Below are 18,928 nucleotides of genomic sequence, written 5' to 3'. Positions count from 1 at the left end.
ATATTTTTGTCAGTAATATAGTTATCAATATATTCTAAACTTGTGCATATGTTCACTAATTTCTGATTTTTCAAAGAAAAATTTGTTTTGTCTTAAATTAAAGCAGTCAAGTATGAAAAATATATTGAAAAAGTTATTAAAATAAAAACTACTCAATTTTGGAGAGTGTATGTTTTTAAATAAACTTATATTAAAATATAATTACAGTTATACATAATGTAATATAATTTATATACAGTTATATATACATTTTTCAATAGACATTACAGTTTAAACTTTGATAGTTAATACTAAGTCATGACAGTCAGATTTTTTCTTCTTTTTGGAAAATGCCAGCTTTCATAGAACTAAAATTAAAAAAAAGAAAACTCCAAACAAAAATTTTTTTTCCAGAAGTAGCAGCCTTCTGAAAATTATTTTCCAGGTGAATAATAAACTCCAACTAATATACCAAGAACAGAAGATGGCAATATATCTTTTTGCATAGGCAAAAAGAATAGTCTTGTACAAAATCTAAGTACTTATTTATAATGCTTTTGTACCCTAATTTCTTCTTACATGCTTCTTTCATGGGATATGGACCTAATAATTTTTGTACTAGTTTACTACAACAGATTATTCTTTAAATCTGACACATAGTGAAACTGTAATTTTAAGTATTATAAGTAAGATAAATAGCACTATATAAATTCCCAGGTATTTTTTACATTTTTTTTTCCTGGTGATTTATTTGTATTCCACTTTTATACTTACTTATGCAAGTTATACTTAGTTATGCAAAAATGAAAGATGTTTGTCATCCAAAGATGGGAAGAAAAATGTTAGGATGTACTTTTTCAGGTTTTCACTTTTTTCGAAAATCTCTTACTTTTTAGCCTTCTGTTTTGTCTTGTCTTCTTATCTTTAGTATAAATGGCAGTGTTCCATTTCAATGTTTTTCTTATATTATGGAAAAAGAAATCCTAATTTTGTTGCTTAGTTTGTCAGTCTTTATCCAAGTTGCGAGTTTTTCTCCAGTCTGTGGATTAGTAAAAGAGGCCATACCTAATTAGTCCAAAGAGCCCTGTTTTTCATCCCATCAGGCACTGAATATTTGTCAAGTCCTTTTCATCAAAGTGATTGGATAACATTTAAACTATTTCACCTTGCAACCAAAACAAAAGGTTTGTTTCCATTCTATTCAGATTTTGGTTGCTTGTAAGAACTTCAAATTTAAGGGCTTTATTCTAAAGTTAGCAGAAAATAAGCTGTAGTTTGAAGCTATTTCAGATTTCCAGGGTGACACAAACTTTGTGAGAGATCTCTCTTTTGTAAGAGCTACCTTTGAGATAGCTAAGTACAGTGAGAAGACTTTATTTTGTAACTCCTCCAAAGTGAAATACTTTTTATCCAAAACAGGCAGAAGCCTGAGTTTGTTGGTTTGGGGTTTTTTTAAAGTAAATTAAATAGGTGAGAATTTTCCCCCTGTCTTCCATGGTATTTCTATCCATAAAAATTGACTTTCTAGTCCTATTTTTTTTCCCCTCTGCATAATTGTATTTCACTTACAGTAATGTGGATGCTTTGTATGAGAGGAGTCACAGAGGGTGTGTTTGTGTGGCATGTCTGGTCCACACTAGCCACCCACTGCATTTCCAGTTTGGTCTATGAGACTCATCAGATGGATACGCAGGCAGTTCAAAGAGAAGCCTGAGCTTGAACAGTTCTTGCAGAGTTGCAGGTGCTAAGATATGTTTGCACAGACTTCCTACATGTATCAAAATCTCTATGGCATGGCTGCTGTTACATAGCTTCTCTCCCACCAGTGAGTTGTAGTCATTCCATTCTTGTGGCGCAGAGCAGGGACCTGAAACTTTCCTCCTGTGAGTTAGGTGTGACTGTAGGCTCAAAGGGGATTTCAGGCTACAAGCAATGCTGTGACATAGCCTGGGCTTGAGGCATTAAATAATGTGGAGGGTCAGTGAGACAGAGCATAAAAGCAACTTCAATTAACTTTGTAAAGTCAGTTGCAGCTCTGTCATCAGAGGGTTGAATTCTCTTATGTGTAATTTATTGAAATTGATATTAAATGTGCAAATGGAGATGACAGCTGGGTGTTCCAGCAGAACAAATGAAAGGTTTCTTGGAATTCAGGTCTGCTTTAGCAGCTTTGGCTACTAAAAACAACATCTAATGATACTAATATTTAAATAGTCATGACTTTGAATAGTCATGGAAATATTTCCACCCATCCTCTTGGTGATGTATAGTAGCATGCTGCTTTGCTTTCTTACTCAGTAGTCATCCTTAAAACACTTCCACACCCCCTTCATCATGTCTTCTTTATTTCCATTACTTTTCTCCTTCATCTGACTCACACTCTCCTATCTGTACCTTTTGAAACAAGCTCATACTTTGCTTGTTCACATAAAATGATCTCTTCCACCCTTTTCAATGTGCTGGGCAATTACCTGCAAGATCATTTCACAAACGAAAGGAAGGAATGCTGAATGTCACCTTCTTATTGCACAGGATCTTCAGAATGGATGCCAAATTGTGCAGAATGGAAAAAGCACAGTTTTAGGTGCCCTAGGGTGTCTGAGGCACGGACATAGATCTGGCAAATCCAACCTGGAATGATCCACACCTTTGTGGACTGGAATAAATTAATTTTGGTATCTAACATTCATTTAGGCAACTGAGTCCAAATAATTGTATTGTAAATGATGTCTCAGCTTTTTATTGCAGCAATGTTGTTGACTTCATATAGCCAAATTATTAAAAAATGGATTTATTCCTTCAGAAAAAGAAAAAGTATTTTTTAAGAATGCATTTGAATTTTGGTCTAGACTCTCATTGTACATTTTGGTGCTTTGTAGTCTGTCTTCGTTCATTGTTCTAAAAATTGAACTCTGTTTAACTCTGTATTCTTTCTCCTGGGAACTACCTGTATTTCTGTATTACATTTCTACTTAAGTATAATTCAGTCATTGTCTCTGTGTCAGTGCAGGAAGGCACTTCATTTGAATTTTCACCATAAAACTTAACAGACTATGTTGGGATTTTCTGGAAAATGATTTTATGGTCCTCAGCCCACAGATACAACATCCTCTTTCTTTAAATCATAATAGGAAAATTGATGAAGTGAGACTAATTGTACTTCTTGGTGACCCAAGTATAGGGTTCAGGAGGACAAACCTTAGAGGTCTTTGGCCAGTATGCAGAATTTGCATAACAGGTTTACTGTTACAATAAAACTATGAGCACAGAAATAAAAGGAAGTTATGCTTTTCATTTGGTTCCTTTGGCATCTACATGTTGAAGATGAAAGAATTGTAAAATAGGAAGTATATCTTTCATATGAATCAGAAATATGACCACTAGCATTTTGCTGTCACATTCCTGTAGTGGTGCGCTTCAGAATGGTGTATGTTATCAGTGTGCCTTGAAAGAGAGAGCCACCCTTTTCAAGAACAGCCCTGAATGCAGGCTTAACTCAAAGCAAGATGGAGAGCATATGCTTATGATTGATTTAAATAGGAATGCTTTCCAAAACAAAATTATGTGCTAGATGGCCAACACTTGTGAAGTGGTAATTTTATATTTAAAGTAAATGTAATAATACTGGCAGCCTTGAGGTTGCTGGATTGCAGTAGTGACTGGTATTTATATCTGGTTCATTAGCAAGCCAGTGAAAAATTTTATGTGACAAAAATCCATTTGGATAATGAGCCACCTTTTAATTAGGCTCTGAACTTGCAGAAGAATACAGCTTATTTTTTTCCTCAGTAGTGTAATGTAACTGCATAAAACACTTGCAAAAGTGAATTGAATGACAGAAATATTTTCTAGTGGATTAAGCAGACCACTTGTTAGGTACTTAGACATCTAAGGCTTTGTTTTGCCAGACCAAATTGAGGCCAATAAAAAGGTCTAGGTTAGATAATGAAGAGTGTTTTCTTTTGTAATAGAACACTTTGAGTTTAAGAAAGCCTTGATAAAGCTGAGATGCTTGTGGCTTCTTCTGGTGGTTTATACAGTTATTTTGACACGCAAGTGTTACTGAACATGCATGTAGTATCTTGCAGATGTTATACAATCAGCCATACACTGAAAAAATGTCTTTCCCAAAAAAGTACTTAAAGCGAATAAAAAGCTGTCTCCAAATTTGTCTAGTTTTAAAGTGTAGATGTGTCAGAGTTGAGACTGTGAAATGTTGCTTGTCATTTTGGCAGATACTTGTTAAAATATGAATAAATACAGACTGTATTAAAAAGAAATGTAGGTGGTAACTAGTAAAGTTCTAGCTCTTTTTTTTTGCATCATTTCTGCTCTGCAGTTTCTAGATTGCTATAATTAGCCAGTCCTATACTGAATCACACTGTAAAACAGAGGAAATGAGCGGTGTTGAGAGGTAGTTGTTCTAAAGTAGCACATTTCCTCATGACTTCTGAAACCTCTTCCATTGTGCTGTTCGCCTTTCATTCCCCTCTTTATCCCAACAGTTAACCAAGTCCTAGTCAGTCTTCATCACTAACTGTAAATTCAGTATTTCTGGGCCTGGGGATGCATATCCTGATATCCAACCTGACCTCTCGGAAGGTCAGGAATACTGCTCTAGCCAATGAATATCATATCATGATATCTGGGGAGAAGTGCTGTGAAGAACTGTAGAAAGCATTTACTGAGTAGTAAAAAGGCAGGTGAACTTGAAGGAAATAAATAGGAAGCCATGCACAAAACCCCCCTACAATTTCGCTTCGTATATAAAATGAAGCCAGCCATTTCCTTCCACAAATGAGAACTTTGAATCTTGACAGATAGTCCTATGTAAATATGTGTTGAAAACTCAATAGCTTGCGCAAGAAGCAAATTGGAAATTTTTGGAGAAGAAATAACCCCCAGAAACATTATTCCACTTTATGAAATCTAGTGCTCTCAAACTTCAGATATCTGTCCGTTCTCATTCTCTGTCTGAAAAGTATATGGTAAAACTGGGTCATGTTAAGGAAAGGACAACAGGATATTTTAAAGAACAGAAGAATTGTCTTTAGCCTGGGACAAAAACCCTAAAGATAACTGGCAAGATGTATGGTAGAGATTGTAAAACTGAGTGGCTGAAGAAGTTGGATAGGGCTGCATTTTTCTCTCTCTCTTTCCTGTTTATCAATTGAAGTGCACCAAAATGTTGACGGTGGAATAAATGTGGTAAACGTACACCATCTTCTTTGAGTGCAGATTTTTCAGTTGGCAGTCGTTTTTCACAGTTGAAGAGAGGTCATTCATGGATGCCACTGTAATTTAATCTTGAGCTCACATGCTATGCATATAGAGTACATCTCAATACGTGTATACAGAAAAACCCAAGATGCCAGGAAAAGCATAAAGAGAAAGTTTGAACTTTAAATTTATACAAAGGAAGTTAAAATACTTTAAGCAATCTATTACCACTTCCACACCCCCATGTTTTCACAAGTAACAGTTTCTATATAGGTGACATAATTTATTTTCAGAAGTACTGTTCACCTCTCATTTCTTGTGAAATCTATGAAAGTAAGGAATATTCAGCAGCGTTGAAAATAGGAAAAAGTGTAGAGTGGTTGTGGACTAAGTACCAAAGAAAAGGAAATTATTTTTAAAAAATTAATTAATTAAGAAAAAAAAGCCTGTGGATTGTTTTTACTTTTAACTGATTTCTTGTCCAATGTCTAATACAGTGAGCTTGTGATTAGCCTGAGGCAAGTGGAGCTTTGGAAAGCTATAAATAAAATAAAAGCGTGGACAATATACAAAAAATGTAAAGTAGGCCATTCAGTATTGCCATTTAAGTTTAGAGGTAAGAAGAATACAAGGCAATTTGAGTGACACAGCTCAAATTCTTATACAAGTGCTGACTGGAACTGCGAAGAACACTTCTCAGTGCTCTGTGAATATGGTTATACTTCTTTCCTGAGGTTTTGGATTGAAGCCCATTTGTGAGTCATGGTATGCTACAGTAAAGATAATTAAAGCTTATTTAATTGAGAGTTGACTAAGTTTATACAAAAACTCTATCCTAATCAGAATATTTTTCCTTGGTCATAGGACTTGGACATTGATGAAAACTCAGAAAATTTGTGGGATTGGTGATAAGTTCCCTTTGCTCAGTCATCCAATTTTCCTAAGGCTGTAAAAGTTAGTATATGTCTGTCTATGCCATTAACATTACTACTTGATAGTGCTTCGACATCACAATGATAATATTTCATTAACAGAAGCGTAGCAGGGCTTTGGAGTTTCTGTAAGCTCACTATGCACTAAAGGCATTCAGAGATACTTGCATTAGAAAAAAGTCAGCTGAATCGTTTGAAAATGTATGTGATGTTGACCAATTTAGGTTCATCATGACCCTGCCAATAGTAGCATGGGGTGTACAATGCTAGACTTACAAAGAGTGTGAACTAAGGTAATCTCTGTTTGCTACTGCCCTCTTGCTGAGATATTACCACTCAAGTATCTAACCACTGCAGAAAGGTCTTCACTGCTTGTTTTCTGTTCCTGTCTTAGTTAAGCAGAAAAAGTAGGTATCAGTTGCCACAGGACATGGGAAATAACATAGCTGTAGATCTTTAGGACATGAATTATGAAATAATTTTAGGTGTCAGATTTATTTCTTTTATTATTGGCTGTAAATATTAATGTGTCTGCTTTAGCAGAAGAGGATGGAGATTCCTTAATGACTCTATTGTGTGATCCTACCGTTGCAAAAATGCATTTTTACTTGTCGTGGATGAAATTTTTCAGTTACTAATTTAGAATCATAGAATTGGTTAGGTTGAAAGAAACCACTAGGATCATTGAGTCCAGTCATTAACCCAGCACTGCCAAGTCCACCACTAAGCCACGTCCATTAGTGCCACATCTACATGTTTTTTAAACCCCTCCAGGGATGATGACTCAACCACTCTCTTGGGCAGCCTGTTCCAATGCTTAACAACCTTTTCAGTGAAGAACTTTTTCCTAATAACCAATCTAAGTCTTCCCTGGTGCAACTTGTGGTCATTTCCTCTTGTCCCATTGCTTGTTACTTCTGAGAAGAGAACAAGCCCCACCCTGCTAGTACCACCTTTCAGGCTGTTGTAGAGAGCAATAAGGTCTCCCCTGAGCCTCCTTTTCTCCAGGCTAAACAACCCCAATTCCCTCAGCTGGTCCTCACAGGACTTGTGGTCAAGACCCTTCACCACCTCTGTTGTCCTTCTCTGGACATGCTCCAGCACCTCAATGTCCTTCTTGTAGTGAGGGGCCCAAAATTGCCCACAGAACTTGAGACGTGGCCTCACCAGTGCAGAGTACAGGGGACAATCACTGCCCTGGTCCTGCCGGCCACACTGTTGCTAATACAGGCCAGGATGCCATTGGCCTTCTTGGCTACCTGGACACATGCTGGCTCATGTTCAGCTCCTGACAACCAGCAGGCCAATATTCTTTTCTGCTGGGCAGCTTTCCAGCCACTCTGCCCCCAGCCTGTAGCACTGCCTGGGGTTGTTGTGACTCAAGTGCAGGACCCAGCACTTGGCCTTGTTTAACCTCATACCATTGGCTTCACCCCATTGATCCAGCCTGTTCAGATCCCTCTGCAGAGCCCTGTTACCCTTCAGCTGATCCTGCCCAATTTGATGTTGTCTGTAATCTGTCTGAGAGTGCACTTGATCCCCTCATCCAGGTTGTTGATAAATTTATTAAATAGGACTGACCCCAATACTGAGCCCTGGAGAACACCACTCATCACTGGCTGCCAGCTGGATGTAACTTCCTTCATGACCACTCTGGGCCTGGTCATACAGCCTGTTATTTACCCAGTGATGAGTGCACCTGTCCAAGCCATGTGCTGCCCGTTTTTCCAGGAGAACGCTGTGGGATACAGTGCCAAGGGCTTAAGTATAGTCCAGGTTGATTCTGCACAGTCACAGAATGTTACCACTCTCACTCACGAAAATGCATATGTTAAAGCAGTCTGGACAGCACTAGGAATGAGGTTAGAAAAGGAGAGACTAGCTGTCAAATCCTCACTACATCTCTTAGGTTCTGCTAGATTGGTCATAAAACAGGTGATCCTTTTGCTGCAAAATCTTGTGCATTGTGTATGAATGTTAAGCAAGATTGCTGCCCATTTTCCGTGTTCCTTGATTTTCAGTATATTTTGGGCTGTTGTGTGTCTTCCTGTTGGATAAAAGGCAGAAGACTGTCACATGTGATGCAATGTTATTCCAAGAGGAGGAGAAGGAAGAGCACAGGCTATGAAGGCCACGTTCATTCTCCTATTATCACATTTCAGACTTTCACTGATGAATCATATGCCCCATGGTCTAGTTATAAATAACATGCTCAGCATTAATTAGTTTTGTTGCTGTCAATAATGTCCTTGGTTATCTACACAGGCTGCTCTTTAATTGTTGCTTCTGGCGCTTTTGCACATTTTTATCCATAGTTCATTATATCAGATCTTAATATTTGCACTAAAATATTTATATAATGACATTAATGCAATGTAGAGGTGGCTGGCCTAAGTGACCTCCACAAATAGATTCATTGATGTTAGAGCTTATTTAGGCAACTTTAGAAATTTTGAAGTGTAAGGTAAAAGATGTAGGTTATTTAAAATCAATCTTACTGTCATTCATTTTTTACTTACCTAATGCCCAAACCAAATCTTTTCGGCCGTGACTTTGCCTTTCTCATGGTTAAGAGTGAGAACCAGTGTATAAGGAGAAATATTATAAAAAGCACATGAGAAAAGTAATGTAAGCTCTTATGGTCATTAAATAGCTTACTACATTTACTTAAACTGCTGACATTGTGGCCTCTATTCCTAGCTTGCTGCCTAAAAGATGTTAGCTTTCAGCTGTGTATCTTTTTGTCTGTTTTTTTCGATATAGTTCTTCATTTTCCTTATTGCACTAGCTACAGATTTCTAATCTTTTCAAAAACTATGGCTTGCAAGGTCAAATCTTGCTAAACAAAATAAGGAATAGAGAATTTAAACGTCAGTCTCTTCCTCCACATTCTTTTACCTAACTGGCTAATGCCACAGATGAGAGAACTGGTTGTAAAAGTCACAGTGAAACACTCCTCATTATAGCAATTACAGTCTTAGGAATGCTTCTATTTTTGGTAGTTGCTTTGAGTGTAATCTATAAAAAATATGGTATGTGCTCTGATTGGATAAAAATTACTTCAGGTATTGAAGCTGTAAACAGTTGTAAACTGGTTTTGGAAAATTACCATTATCTATTTTATAGCCCTGCAAGACATTTAGCATTTGCCTAATAAGAAAGACATATGTTAATTGTCAGGTATTTCAAAGTTTTCTGTAGTATTTAATTTTTGTATGTCCACAAATGGCTCACTTGGGAAATGTTGTTTAATTAATATATGCTGATCGGATATTTAACTAGATTACTTTGGGTATTACCCCCATCTGGAAGTTACTGTGAGCACTGAAGTTCTTTGGCATTAAAAATGAGCCTTTCACTAAAAGTTCCTGGCATTGCAGCTCGGAACCTAGGTGTGAATGTTGATTGTGGCATTTCACTGTGGACATATGAAGCTTCTTTGGGAATAGTAAAAGATGAAGAATTTGCACTGAAGTGTCAATTGCTTCCTGTGTTATATCCTCCTGAGGTTTTTAGTATCTTTGGTTCTTTCTTTATAGTGCCAATTGTGAACACTTGGAGGGCATCTTGCTTGCATCTGAAAGTAAGATTGGGCTGAAAAGTGACAAAGCAGGTCCTGCTTGTTATTTGCTCAGTGTAACTAAACTTGTTAAATTTGAGTGTGTGATGAAGCAGGAGGCTTGTATGGGGCCAGACTGCTCAGCACCTTGCAAGTCTGTGTCCTAATTCAGAAAATACATTCTGTACTTGTTACTAGAGTTCCTGTTCCTCAGGCTTCTCAAGCACATGTTGGATGATACAGCATTGAATCTTGAATATGGTTCTCTCATCTTTCTGCTGATGATCTTCCCTTTGGTTTGGTTTAGTTTTGTTTGTTGGGGTTTTTTTCCCTAATCTAAGTTGTACTGGTTTTTTTATACTAAGTTAGTGATTGGTATTCATATTTTTTCTATAAGGGTTTGCTCTCTTAGGGGTTGGGGATTTTTGTCTGGAATGAATAGATTGAGGTGAAGGAGAAAAAGCAGTATGAAGTATATAAATTATGATAAATGTAAACCCTTAATAAATAAAAAAAAATATAAATAACATTCATTCTCAAAGAATAAATGAAAAGTTACTTTAATACAAACCATTTAAATTTATATAAGGAATTTATAGGTTTCGATAGATGTTGCTAAGCTTCCCTAGGTTTGTAATGATTCTGAAGTATTTTTGAAAAGCTTTGAGTTGTATCACATGTTTTTGCAGTTGATACATTCTGCATTGAGAAGTTGCACAAACGTTTTTTACAAGAAAATAAATAAAATCCCTATGTTTGGTGGTTGCTCAGTTGAACTTTCTAGGCCAGAAAGCTTTATCTTCACCGTTATTTGCTGCTCTTTTCTTTTAATGATGGAAGTTCATGTCAAGCTATGTACAGTTTATCACCTCCTGCAGGAAGATACCCTTCTTTAAGTTCACAGTTCAGAATAACATACTGATTTTTATTTGCTAGCAAGGGAGGGAGGTCCTAATTTTACTAGGCAATAGATTTCTCTTTTAGTAATTGGATGGATTTGAAGCCACTTGCACATTTTTTTCTCCATTATTAGCTGTACTAAGTTGTGTTTACTGTTTCCTAGGAGAAAGAGGACACAGAATAAGACAATAAATTGTTGATTGTTTTGGATATTGGTACTTTAGGAGCTTCTAGCTTTCTGAGCATTGCAAAGACCTTAACTGCCACTGCAGGGTGTTGCTGCCCCAGGGCTTTGCTCCCACACTCACCACTTTGAGAGATTTGATTTAAGTACTGTGCCATTCAGGCTTCTTTGTTATAGCAACATAGCAAGTAGCAGGCCTAACATTTGCTTTTTAAAATTCACAATTTTTCATCATGCAAAAAGAATTTCTAAATGTCCTGCAGAAACAGGCAATCTTCAGCAAGGATTTTGCTAAACTGCTTATACTATGAATCGCCCCATGCTACAATACAGAGTAAATAAAACTATGTAAATTAGGGGGAAAGATGACATATATCTTCATTCCCAAAGACAGCATTTAGTATAATTTTCCAGTGTCTCTAGTCTTGCACTATGAGTTTTCTTCATGTTAAAAGGATTTATTCATCTTCCTAGTGCACAATGTTCACTTTTCTGCACAAACAACTATGTACTTCTTTCATTCTATCCAATAAAACAGAAAGAATTGTATTGCTGCTAAGATTTCAGTCTTCTCTTGGGTCTCTACCAGAGCAAACAGGTTTCTTCTATTTGCTTCCTTCCCATGAAGGGAATCTGGAAAATTAAAAGGGAAGGAGGACGGCTTCCTCTAGGTTTTTAAATCCTCTTTCAAATTCTCTTATTTTTCTCCCTACTTATTCATATTTCTTTAACTTCAAAATAGACTTTAACTCCAGAAAATAAAATCTTATTGTCCTCTGTGTCAGCTGCATACATGGGAACAATGAGTGCATAACTTATATGTTTACACAGAATTAATGTCTTTATATACTAACAGATATGAGATACCACAGATGGCATGTGGATGGAGCTGTGCAGTATCATCTAACCACAGAATCTGCAGCTGCTGAGACTCCTTCCAATGCTGTTTTGAGATTGAACACATTGGTGTCTGTAACAACAAAAATAAAAGAGACATTTTAAACAGGAGAAATCAGAAAGCTTTTACTGCTTAGAAAGGAAAAGGTCAGTCCAGAGGGATGGATCATGAAATCTGAGGTTCCCACTGCAAAGCAAAAAAATGTGGTAGGACCTGCATATTTTGGATTTCCATAATTTTAAAAAATATGTTGACTCAGTTTATCTTCACGTTCCACCAATGCTTTCAATAACAATGGTCAAGCCTCATCCATTTGAGCAAGGAATTGTACCAAAGACTCTTTAACTTGCTGTGATTTGCTGACTTAAGATCTTGCAAGAGCCAAATCCCTACAGTAATAACATTCTCTTATGTTAGTAATACTGTAAATCCTCTAAAAATCCTCTAAATACCGTAAATACTCATGAATACATGATTCAGAGTGTTCATTCCTACTGTCAAAATGGTGCCTTTAAATAGGCAATTTCTGAGTTAGACTGCTTCAGTTTTGTGGTTCACTTGCTGAAAAAACCTACTTGATTATTTATTTGTTTGTTAGGGGTTTTTTTCTAAAATTTAAGGCCCCCCCCAAACTTAAAAGGTCCACAAAACCTAGCATTCTGAGACTCATTCCCAAATGGTGTACAAAGATTTAAATTTTATTTACCTCCTTTTCACTTCTTCCAAGAGGCAAGCAGTGAATACAAGTATCTAATTAACACAAGGTTTTCTTTATTCATGCATATGAGTGTTCATAACATTCAATCAACTAGGCAACAGAATTGTACATTACATGGGAATCAACATACAAAAAGAGTAACCATTATATTTTTATCCTGTGTGGTATAATAAGGCAATCTAGAAAGAATGGAGTGTGATTGAAATATTAATATATAGTGGTCAAGAAACAAAGCTAAAAGCAATCAGTGTAACATTGGCCTCAGAGCTAAGTGTGTTGTGGTTAAGCAAACCATGTACCCGAGGAAATGGATATCATGACATCCTAATTCCTTGAACTAGTAAAAAAAAAAAAAAAAAGTTTTTCTTTTTTCAGGTTTTCTATAGAGAGAGACTGCCCATAGAAATTGTTCCATAGAAACTGTTCCATAGAAAATGTGTATTCCACAATGGCGACTTAACAGAAATGTATTACATGGTATCTAATATGCCTGTTTGCTAATTTAATAATTTCTGTTTAGAGTTTGTATGACAAGAATGGTAATTTTTATTTAAAAAGTCAGATGTAATTACCTTATAATTATGTATGTTCAGCATAGGACTAGAAGATTTAGAAAATCCTGGGTGTACAATTCATTGTCACAGTCTGATGATTTGACCCTGTCTGTACCCCTGAGGTTTGAGTGCCTCATCTGTCCTACCTGTGACAACATAAAAATGTTGTTTCCCTACACTCACAAAGTCTGCATGGTAAAAATTCCCAGAGAAGCATTAAGTATTCAGTCTTTCTGTATTTACATTGCTCAGTCTTCTATTCCCTTGGGACAATAGATGGCAGCAGATCTGTATTTGGGCAGTCTTCTTTGTACATACATTGCACACAGGAGGCACTCCTCAGTGGTATAAACTGTAAAACCTGGAAGACAGTTTGAATAGCAACTAAAATTTCATGAAACCCTTCTTTTTTCAGAGAGAAAAAAAAAGAGATGTCAAATCAGTTAAGGTGGCTGAAGGATAAACATATGCATTTTAAAACTTTCTAAATTTAGCCTATGATTCAATAATACATACATGTGTTTGCATATGCTTGCATAAAATATATATGACTTTTTTTTAAACACTATCAGATTACAGTAGGTTGCCAATTTAAAAAAAAATGTTTATTGGATAAGTGTCAGTAGCAGTAAAATCCATCTGTCAGAGCTGACAGAATGCTGAACTTCAGGGAAAAATATGACAAAACATTTAAAAATTTGCTTAAAATAGAATACTTAGAGAGATGGTTAAATTTCTCCTTTCATATTCCACTGTCTACTGGGCTGGATGAGTCCCTTACCATAGAAGTGGTTTTATGCTAATGGTGTGTGCAGGTGAGAACTGGTTCAAGGAGGAATGCAATCATCAGCTACCAGGATAAATGCATAGATGACAGAACATTAAGTAATAATTGCCTAGAGGGTGGAGAATAGAGGCTTGGTAACAGACTTGGGACAAGTCTGCCAACAGCAAAAAATACCATAAATTAATGTAATGGTGCATAAAATTAAATTTGGACAAAAACTGAATCTCTTCAGCTGAGGGAGGTACTAAGTTTTCTAGAGGCCCAGAAAGCATTTGGCAGGCTGACTGTTTGTAGCTGGGCCACAGTTAATTATGGGAAATACCAGCTGCTGCAAGAAGGAATTCTAAGTGTGGTCTCTTGCTACAGTTCTGTATCACTTAATGAATCAATGGAAATTATTAGAGTAAGCATATTATGGGTAAAAATCACTGCTACAAATGAATTTTCTCTTTAGCAGTAGCTGACATAGAACAGACACCTTGAACAACACAGCTAAGAATAATTGGTCCAAAATGACTGCAAACTACAAACTGTAATCAAGCTTTGAAGTATTAGAAATAATGCTGAGCAGGGTGGGCAAGCATTACAAGATAATTACAAAGATAAATGTAATTTATCTTTGTAATTACAAATATAAAATGAATTCCCAAAGAGCATTGAATTAAAAATGGTAGTATTTCCTGGTTTTTACTATGTAAATTTGCATTTTAATGCAGTTTTAATTTTTTATGAAAGCATATGTGTTTTTTATAGGTTATATGACAGGATTCCAATTTTTTTGTGATGAAAAGTCAGTAGATACCCACAAAAAAACTGTAGCACTGATCTGTGACAGAAACCAGGAGAAGCACCAAAACCTGTCATGATAGGTTTGCTAACATGATACAAATAATGTCCAATTACCTTAAAAATGGTGATTTTTACTTTTTCCTCTCCACTCACCTGGAACTTTCTTTATATTTTCCATGTCATAATCATGTAAAGGGTGGGTGGCTAGAGGTAATTGGGCTAATTGTATGGTGCAACAAATATGAGGTCAAAATTCAACCAATACATTTATTCAGCTTACTATAAGCACGATATTTGTATTTAATATTAAAAGCATAATATTTGTATTTCTGATCGTAAGGGTTTCTAAATATGGAAATGACTTAATGAGTGGGTTTTATCTGGGGTGGAATTAATTTTGTTCACAGTGGCTAGTGCAGGGCTATGTTTTGGATACATGGTTGCTGCATGGTATTTGGTTGCTTGCTGTGGTTAAACCACAACACTTACATAATGGCATAAGGGCCAACAATAAAAAACATATCAAATGTGTAATAATATACAGAAATCCAGTGATTCAGAAAGTCAGAAAGCAAGTCTCTCTTTAGATCCCTGATCTAAAAGATAGCAAATCTGGACCTGAGAATGTCTTAAAATGTGCTGTCTTGTGTTTGAATATCTTGATACAGTTTAATATTATATGCAGTGCATAATTTCAAAATGTGTAAAGGTATGTGTAATACTCTTTTAGAGAAATGCTTTATTTTGATAGAATCTCACACTGAGATTTCATCTGAATAAGATGAAAGATGACTTTATTCACACAATAATGACTGACTTGTAATTTGGATCATTGGCCATTTTATCAAGTATTTTACTTTACTATGCTTATAATTAATTTAGGTGTGGCACCTAAATTATTTAGGACTGGAAGCTATCAGAAAGTTTGAAAATCAGCCTTTATTTAAGCAACCATTTATACAGATTCTGATCCTAGTGCCTCTTTTCTTAATATGGTCCTTTAAAGTTAGGGAAAAAAGAAAAAACCAAAAACTTCTAAAAATTACAAAATTGTAAGTGCCATTACTAGAATCAGAAAAGGCCTGGACTGAACAGAACCATAAAGATTATCTAGTTCCAATCCCCATGTCATGGACAGGGATATATTTCCCTAGACCAGGTTCTTGGAGCTCCATCAAATCTGGCCTTGAACACTTTCAGGGTTTCTTTTATAATGCTAAGCTATGATATGCAGCAGCCAGGAACTGTGCTAATATCTGAAGCTTCCAGTAAAATGATCCAAGATGGATGTGTCTGTGAAAGAGTGTATATATCTTACAGAATATAAAAAGAGGTGTTCTGTATCTTACGTATGACATTACACTTCAGAGGGCACACTAACTTCATGGAATTCATTGGTTTTCTCATTGCTAAAGTGGAAGCTATCGTGAAGAAATATACATTTTTTGGGGGTCTAATAAACCAGCAATGCTATGAACAGGATGGAGAGTGCTGAGTGGTTGCAATGCATGACATAGACAAGTACCTCCTTGGTTAACAGGTTTTGTTCTTACCTCTCCCCTTAAATCCGTGGCTGTTTGTACCTAAACCGTTCCAAAACCAGGTTGATACTATGTTTTAAGGTTACTGGAGAAAGGTAAAATCTTAAGCATCACTTCTGATTTAAAGATCATAAAAAGATCTGCTTTTTATGCACTTGGTGTAAAGGACTAATGTGGATTGGCACGGTCCCCCCTAAGGCTGTGTTTAGCCAATGTCAAAAAGTTTATCAAATTAGTTTGTGGAGCTTTCTTAGGGAAGTTTTATACTTCACACCTACCTCTGCAATGTGTGTGTGACGAGCACATTTAGGATGACCAGTTAACAGTGCCTTGGCAGAGGCAAGCATCTTACACACAGTCTGTGTCTGTGTATGGGGGAAAGACAAGCAGCCCACTTTTTTTTTTATGCTAGATCTGACCCACAAAATCTAAGGACAGAAAGATTTTTTTCTGAGTGAAAACAAAGTTTTTATCCCCTTTATACCATTCAGTTTTGTTTTAAACAAACAGAAGAACTGTAAGTGCACATGTTGGTGGTAGTGTGTACCAGAGTTTCAAAAAGATATAGGACTTTTTGTGTGCAGGGATTATGTGCAGATGCATTACAGAATTATTTAATTTAATTTAATTTAATTTAAGTTCATTTCATTTGGGCCTTCCAGCAGAGTCTGCTTTAAAGGATGACTTCACTGAACGGCTGACTAATTTGGATGTGGCAAACAGAGATGAAGATACATGGGTTCTGGATTGCAGACTGGGGCACTCAAACTCGTTTCCTCATTCAAGTGAGAAAGAGAAGATCAACAGAAATGTGTTGCATCTGAGCCTGGAACTGAATGTGAGTAGGACTGTATTCATGCTATATTGGATTTCAACAGGCATTTATTATATACAATTACATTTTTGGTATGCGTTTATTTCGGGTCAGTCTAAAACCGTGTTCCAAAATACCTGACAAACTGCAAAGTTTTGGGCAGGATACAGTTTTCCAGATGGTCTGTGAGTCCATATGTCTTTGTGCTGCTGAGAGCAATGCATACAGAAAATTTTTGAAATTATATAAATAGATGAAGATACACAATGTGCCATTTCTAAAATCTTGATGGGTGTTTAGTTTAAATTAGTTGCTTCCTGTAAATGCATTGCAGGAGCAAGCTGTGTGTGCACGTGTGCATGTGTGCAACCCAAGCGCTGGGAGCCATGCTGCTGCTTCTCAGGGTTTTGGAGAAGCAGAACTGGCACTGGAGTCAGACTGGCCATGAGTTTGACAGGAGAAGTTTTGAAACTTCCTGGGATATAAAGCACTGAAGCTTCAGAGGGCAAGCGGAGTTAATCACAATGTCAGGCCAGCTTAATGCAGCTGGAAATACTGACATGCTCCCAGGGTGAGCAGTAAGCAGCCTACAGAGACATGTTTTGGCAGTAGTTTTCAAATTGGAGGGAGAAGGGAACAGAATGTAGAAGAAGAGGGAAGAAACATGGAAAGGATTGAATGATTGAAAGAAAATGCTTTAAAGACTAGATTACATAAACAGTTTGTGCAAAGAAACACTAAGACAAATTTGTGTAAGAGTGACATCTATTGGTGGAAATACAAAAAGTTACTTAGAAGTACACTTAAAATGCATTTTAATGCCTACAGTCACCGATGGTATTCTCTTGAGCTTGTTATAAAATTTATTTCTTGTCCTAACTTTCTTTTCTTAAGATAATTATTTAGAATATTCTTGTACCAGTGTGAAGGTACAGGTTTATCCTTGTAATAAATTGTTGAGATGAAAACAAATAACTGGATTGAGAGGAACTGTGACATAGCTGTTATCACTGCTAGAAATATATACTACAACAGGAAGTATATAGTCCATAAGGATTCTTTGTCTACATTTATGAAGTCCTTGTATAGAACAGGAGGAGTTACAAATTAAAGGCCATTTAAGAACAACATTTTGTGTAACATAAGAGATATCTGAGATTAGTAAGAAGTTTCCATATTTCTTACTTTTGTTTTTAAGAAACATGTGTAAAAATCTAATTAATTGCATTATGAAAAAATTAAATTATTTCCGTTTGTTGTAGTTAGCAAGGAGGAATATTTATTCCACTCTTTTTAAAATACTCAGAACAAAAGTGTTTAATTTCGATATAAAAAAGGGTGCTCAACATGGGCTGACTGCTAGGGACCCACCAAGACACTTTATCATGAAGCTCACTCCCTGTGACTCTCTTTCAGAACAGGACTTTGGGTTGAATTACAGACCCCTTGTATCTCCAAGACTATTTTTGTTCTTGAAGGTGAGTCCATGGGATTGAAAGAGGAGTTGCCAAAAGAATGATAGTGAGAAGGCTGCTGCAGCAGTTGCTGCCATCAGAATCTGTTTGGACTGCAGCACTGCTAGAAGCAGCCTGTAGGAAAGATAGTGGCCAAAACCAGGCTGCACGAGTTGCTCTGATGGCAGCAACCCTTGGGTGTTCCCTTCCTCTTCAGAATGGGATGTCACGCCCAGATATTGTCTTCCCTGTGCAGTCATCAGACTGGACCGCAAGACAACTGTGGTGGGCCAGTGTCTGGAGAGCAATTCTGAAGCTAAGATCATGTTCCGAGGAAACAGCATCTAAAATAGACCAATTTATTTACTCACAGTTGCACTACACCCAGTCATGTTATCTATGGCCCTTTTCTGCTATTAGAAGAAAACATTTAGCCTGACTGATCAAAAGTTTGGCACTATTGTTTTAAAATGCACTTATATTCATAATAATAACAATATGAAAAACAAAGCTATTTATTAAATAGCTGTGCTTGCTCTGGATTAGGAGCACCCTAACATTAACGTGTAATATAATTGTGCATGTGCATATATAGTGTT

At 36.4% G+C, this 18,928-nt stretch overlaps 1 protein-coding gene across 4 annotated transcripts in view; it reads left to right on the top strand.

Moving 5' to 3' along the window:
• FMN1 (formin 1) overlaps window positions 1–18,928 on the top strand; it is a 188,556-nt gene that overhangs the window by 24,105 nt on the left and 145,523 nt on the right. For 3 of the 4 annotated variants that reach the window (XM_010391382.4, XM_010391377.4, XM_010391392.4), the window contains exon 3: window positions 16,724–16,899. In XM_010391382.4, the coding sequence (XP_010389684.3) occupies window positions 16,724–16,899 (176 nt within the window). The remainder of the gene's footprint in view (window positions 1–16,723; window positions 16,900–18,928) is intronic. The other variant, XM_010391389.4, reaches the window with a different exon arrangement.

This window comes from Corvus cornix, chromosome 5 (assembly GCF_000738735.6).
Source record: "Corvus cornix cornix isolate S_Up_H32 chromosome 5, ASM73873v5, whole genome shotgun sequence".
NCBI classification, from domain to species: Eukaryota; Metazoa; Chordata; class Aves; order Passeriformes; family Corvidae; genus Corvus; species Corvus cornix.
Note: the sequence above shows the minus strand (reverse complement) of the source record. Positions and strands in the feature narration are given on the sequence as shown.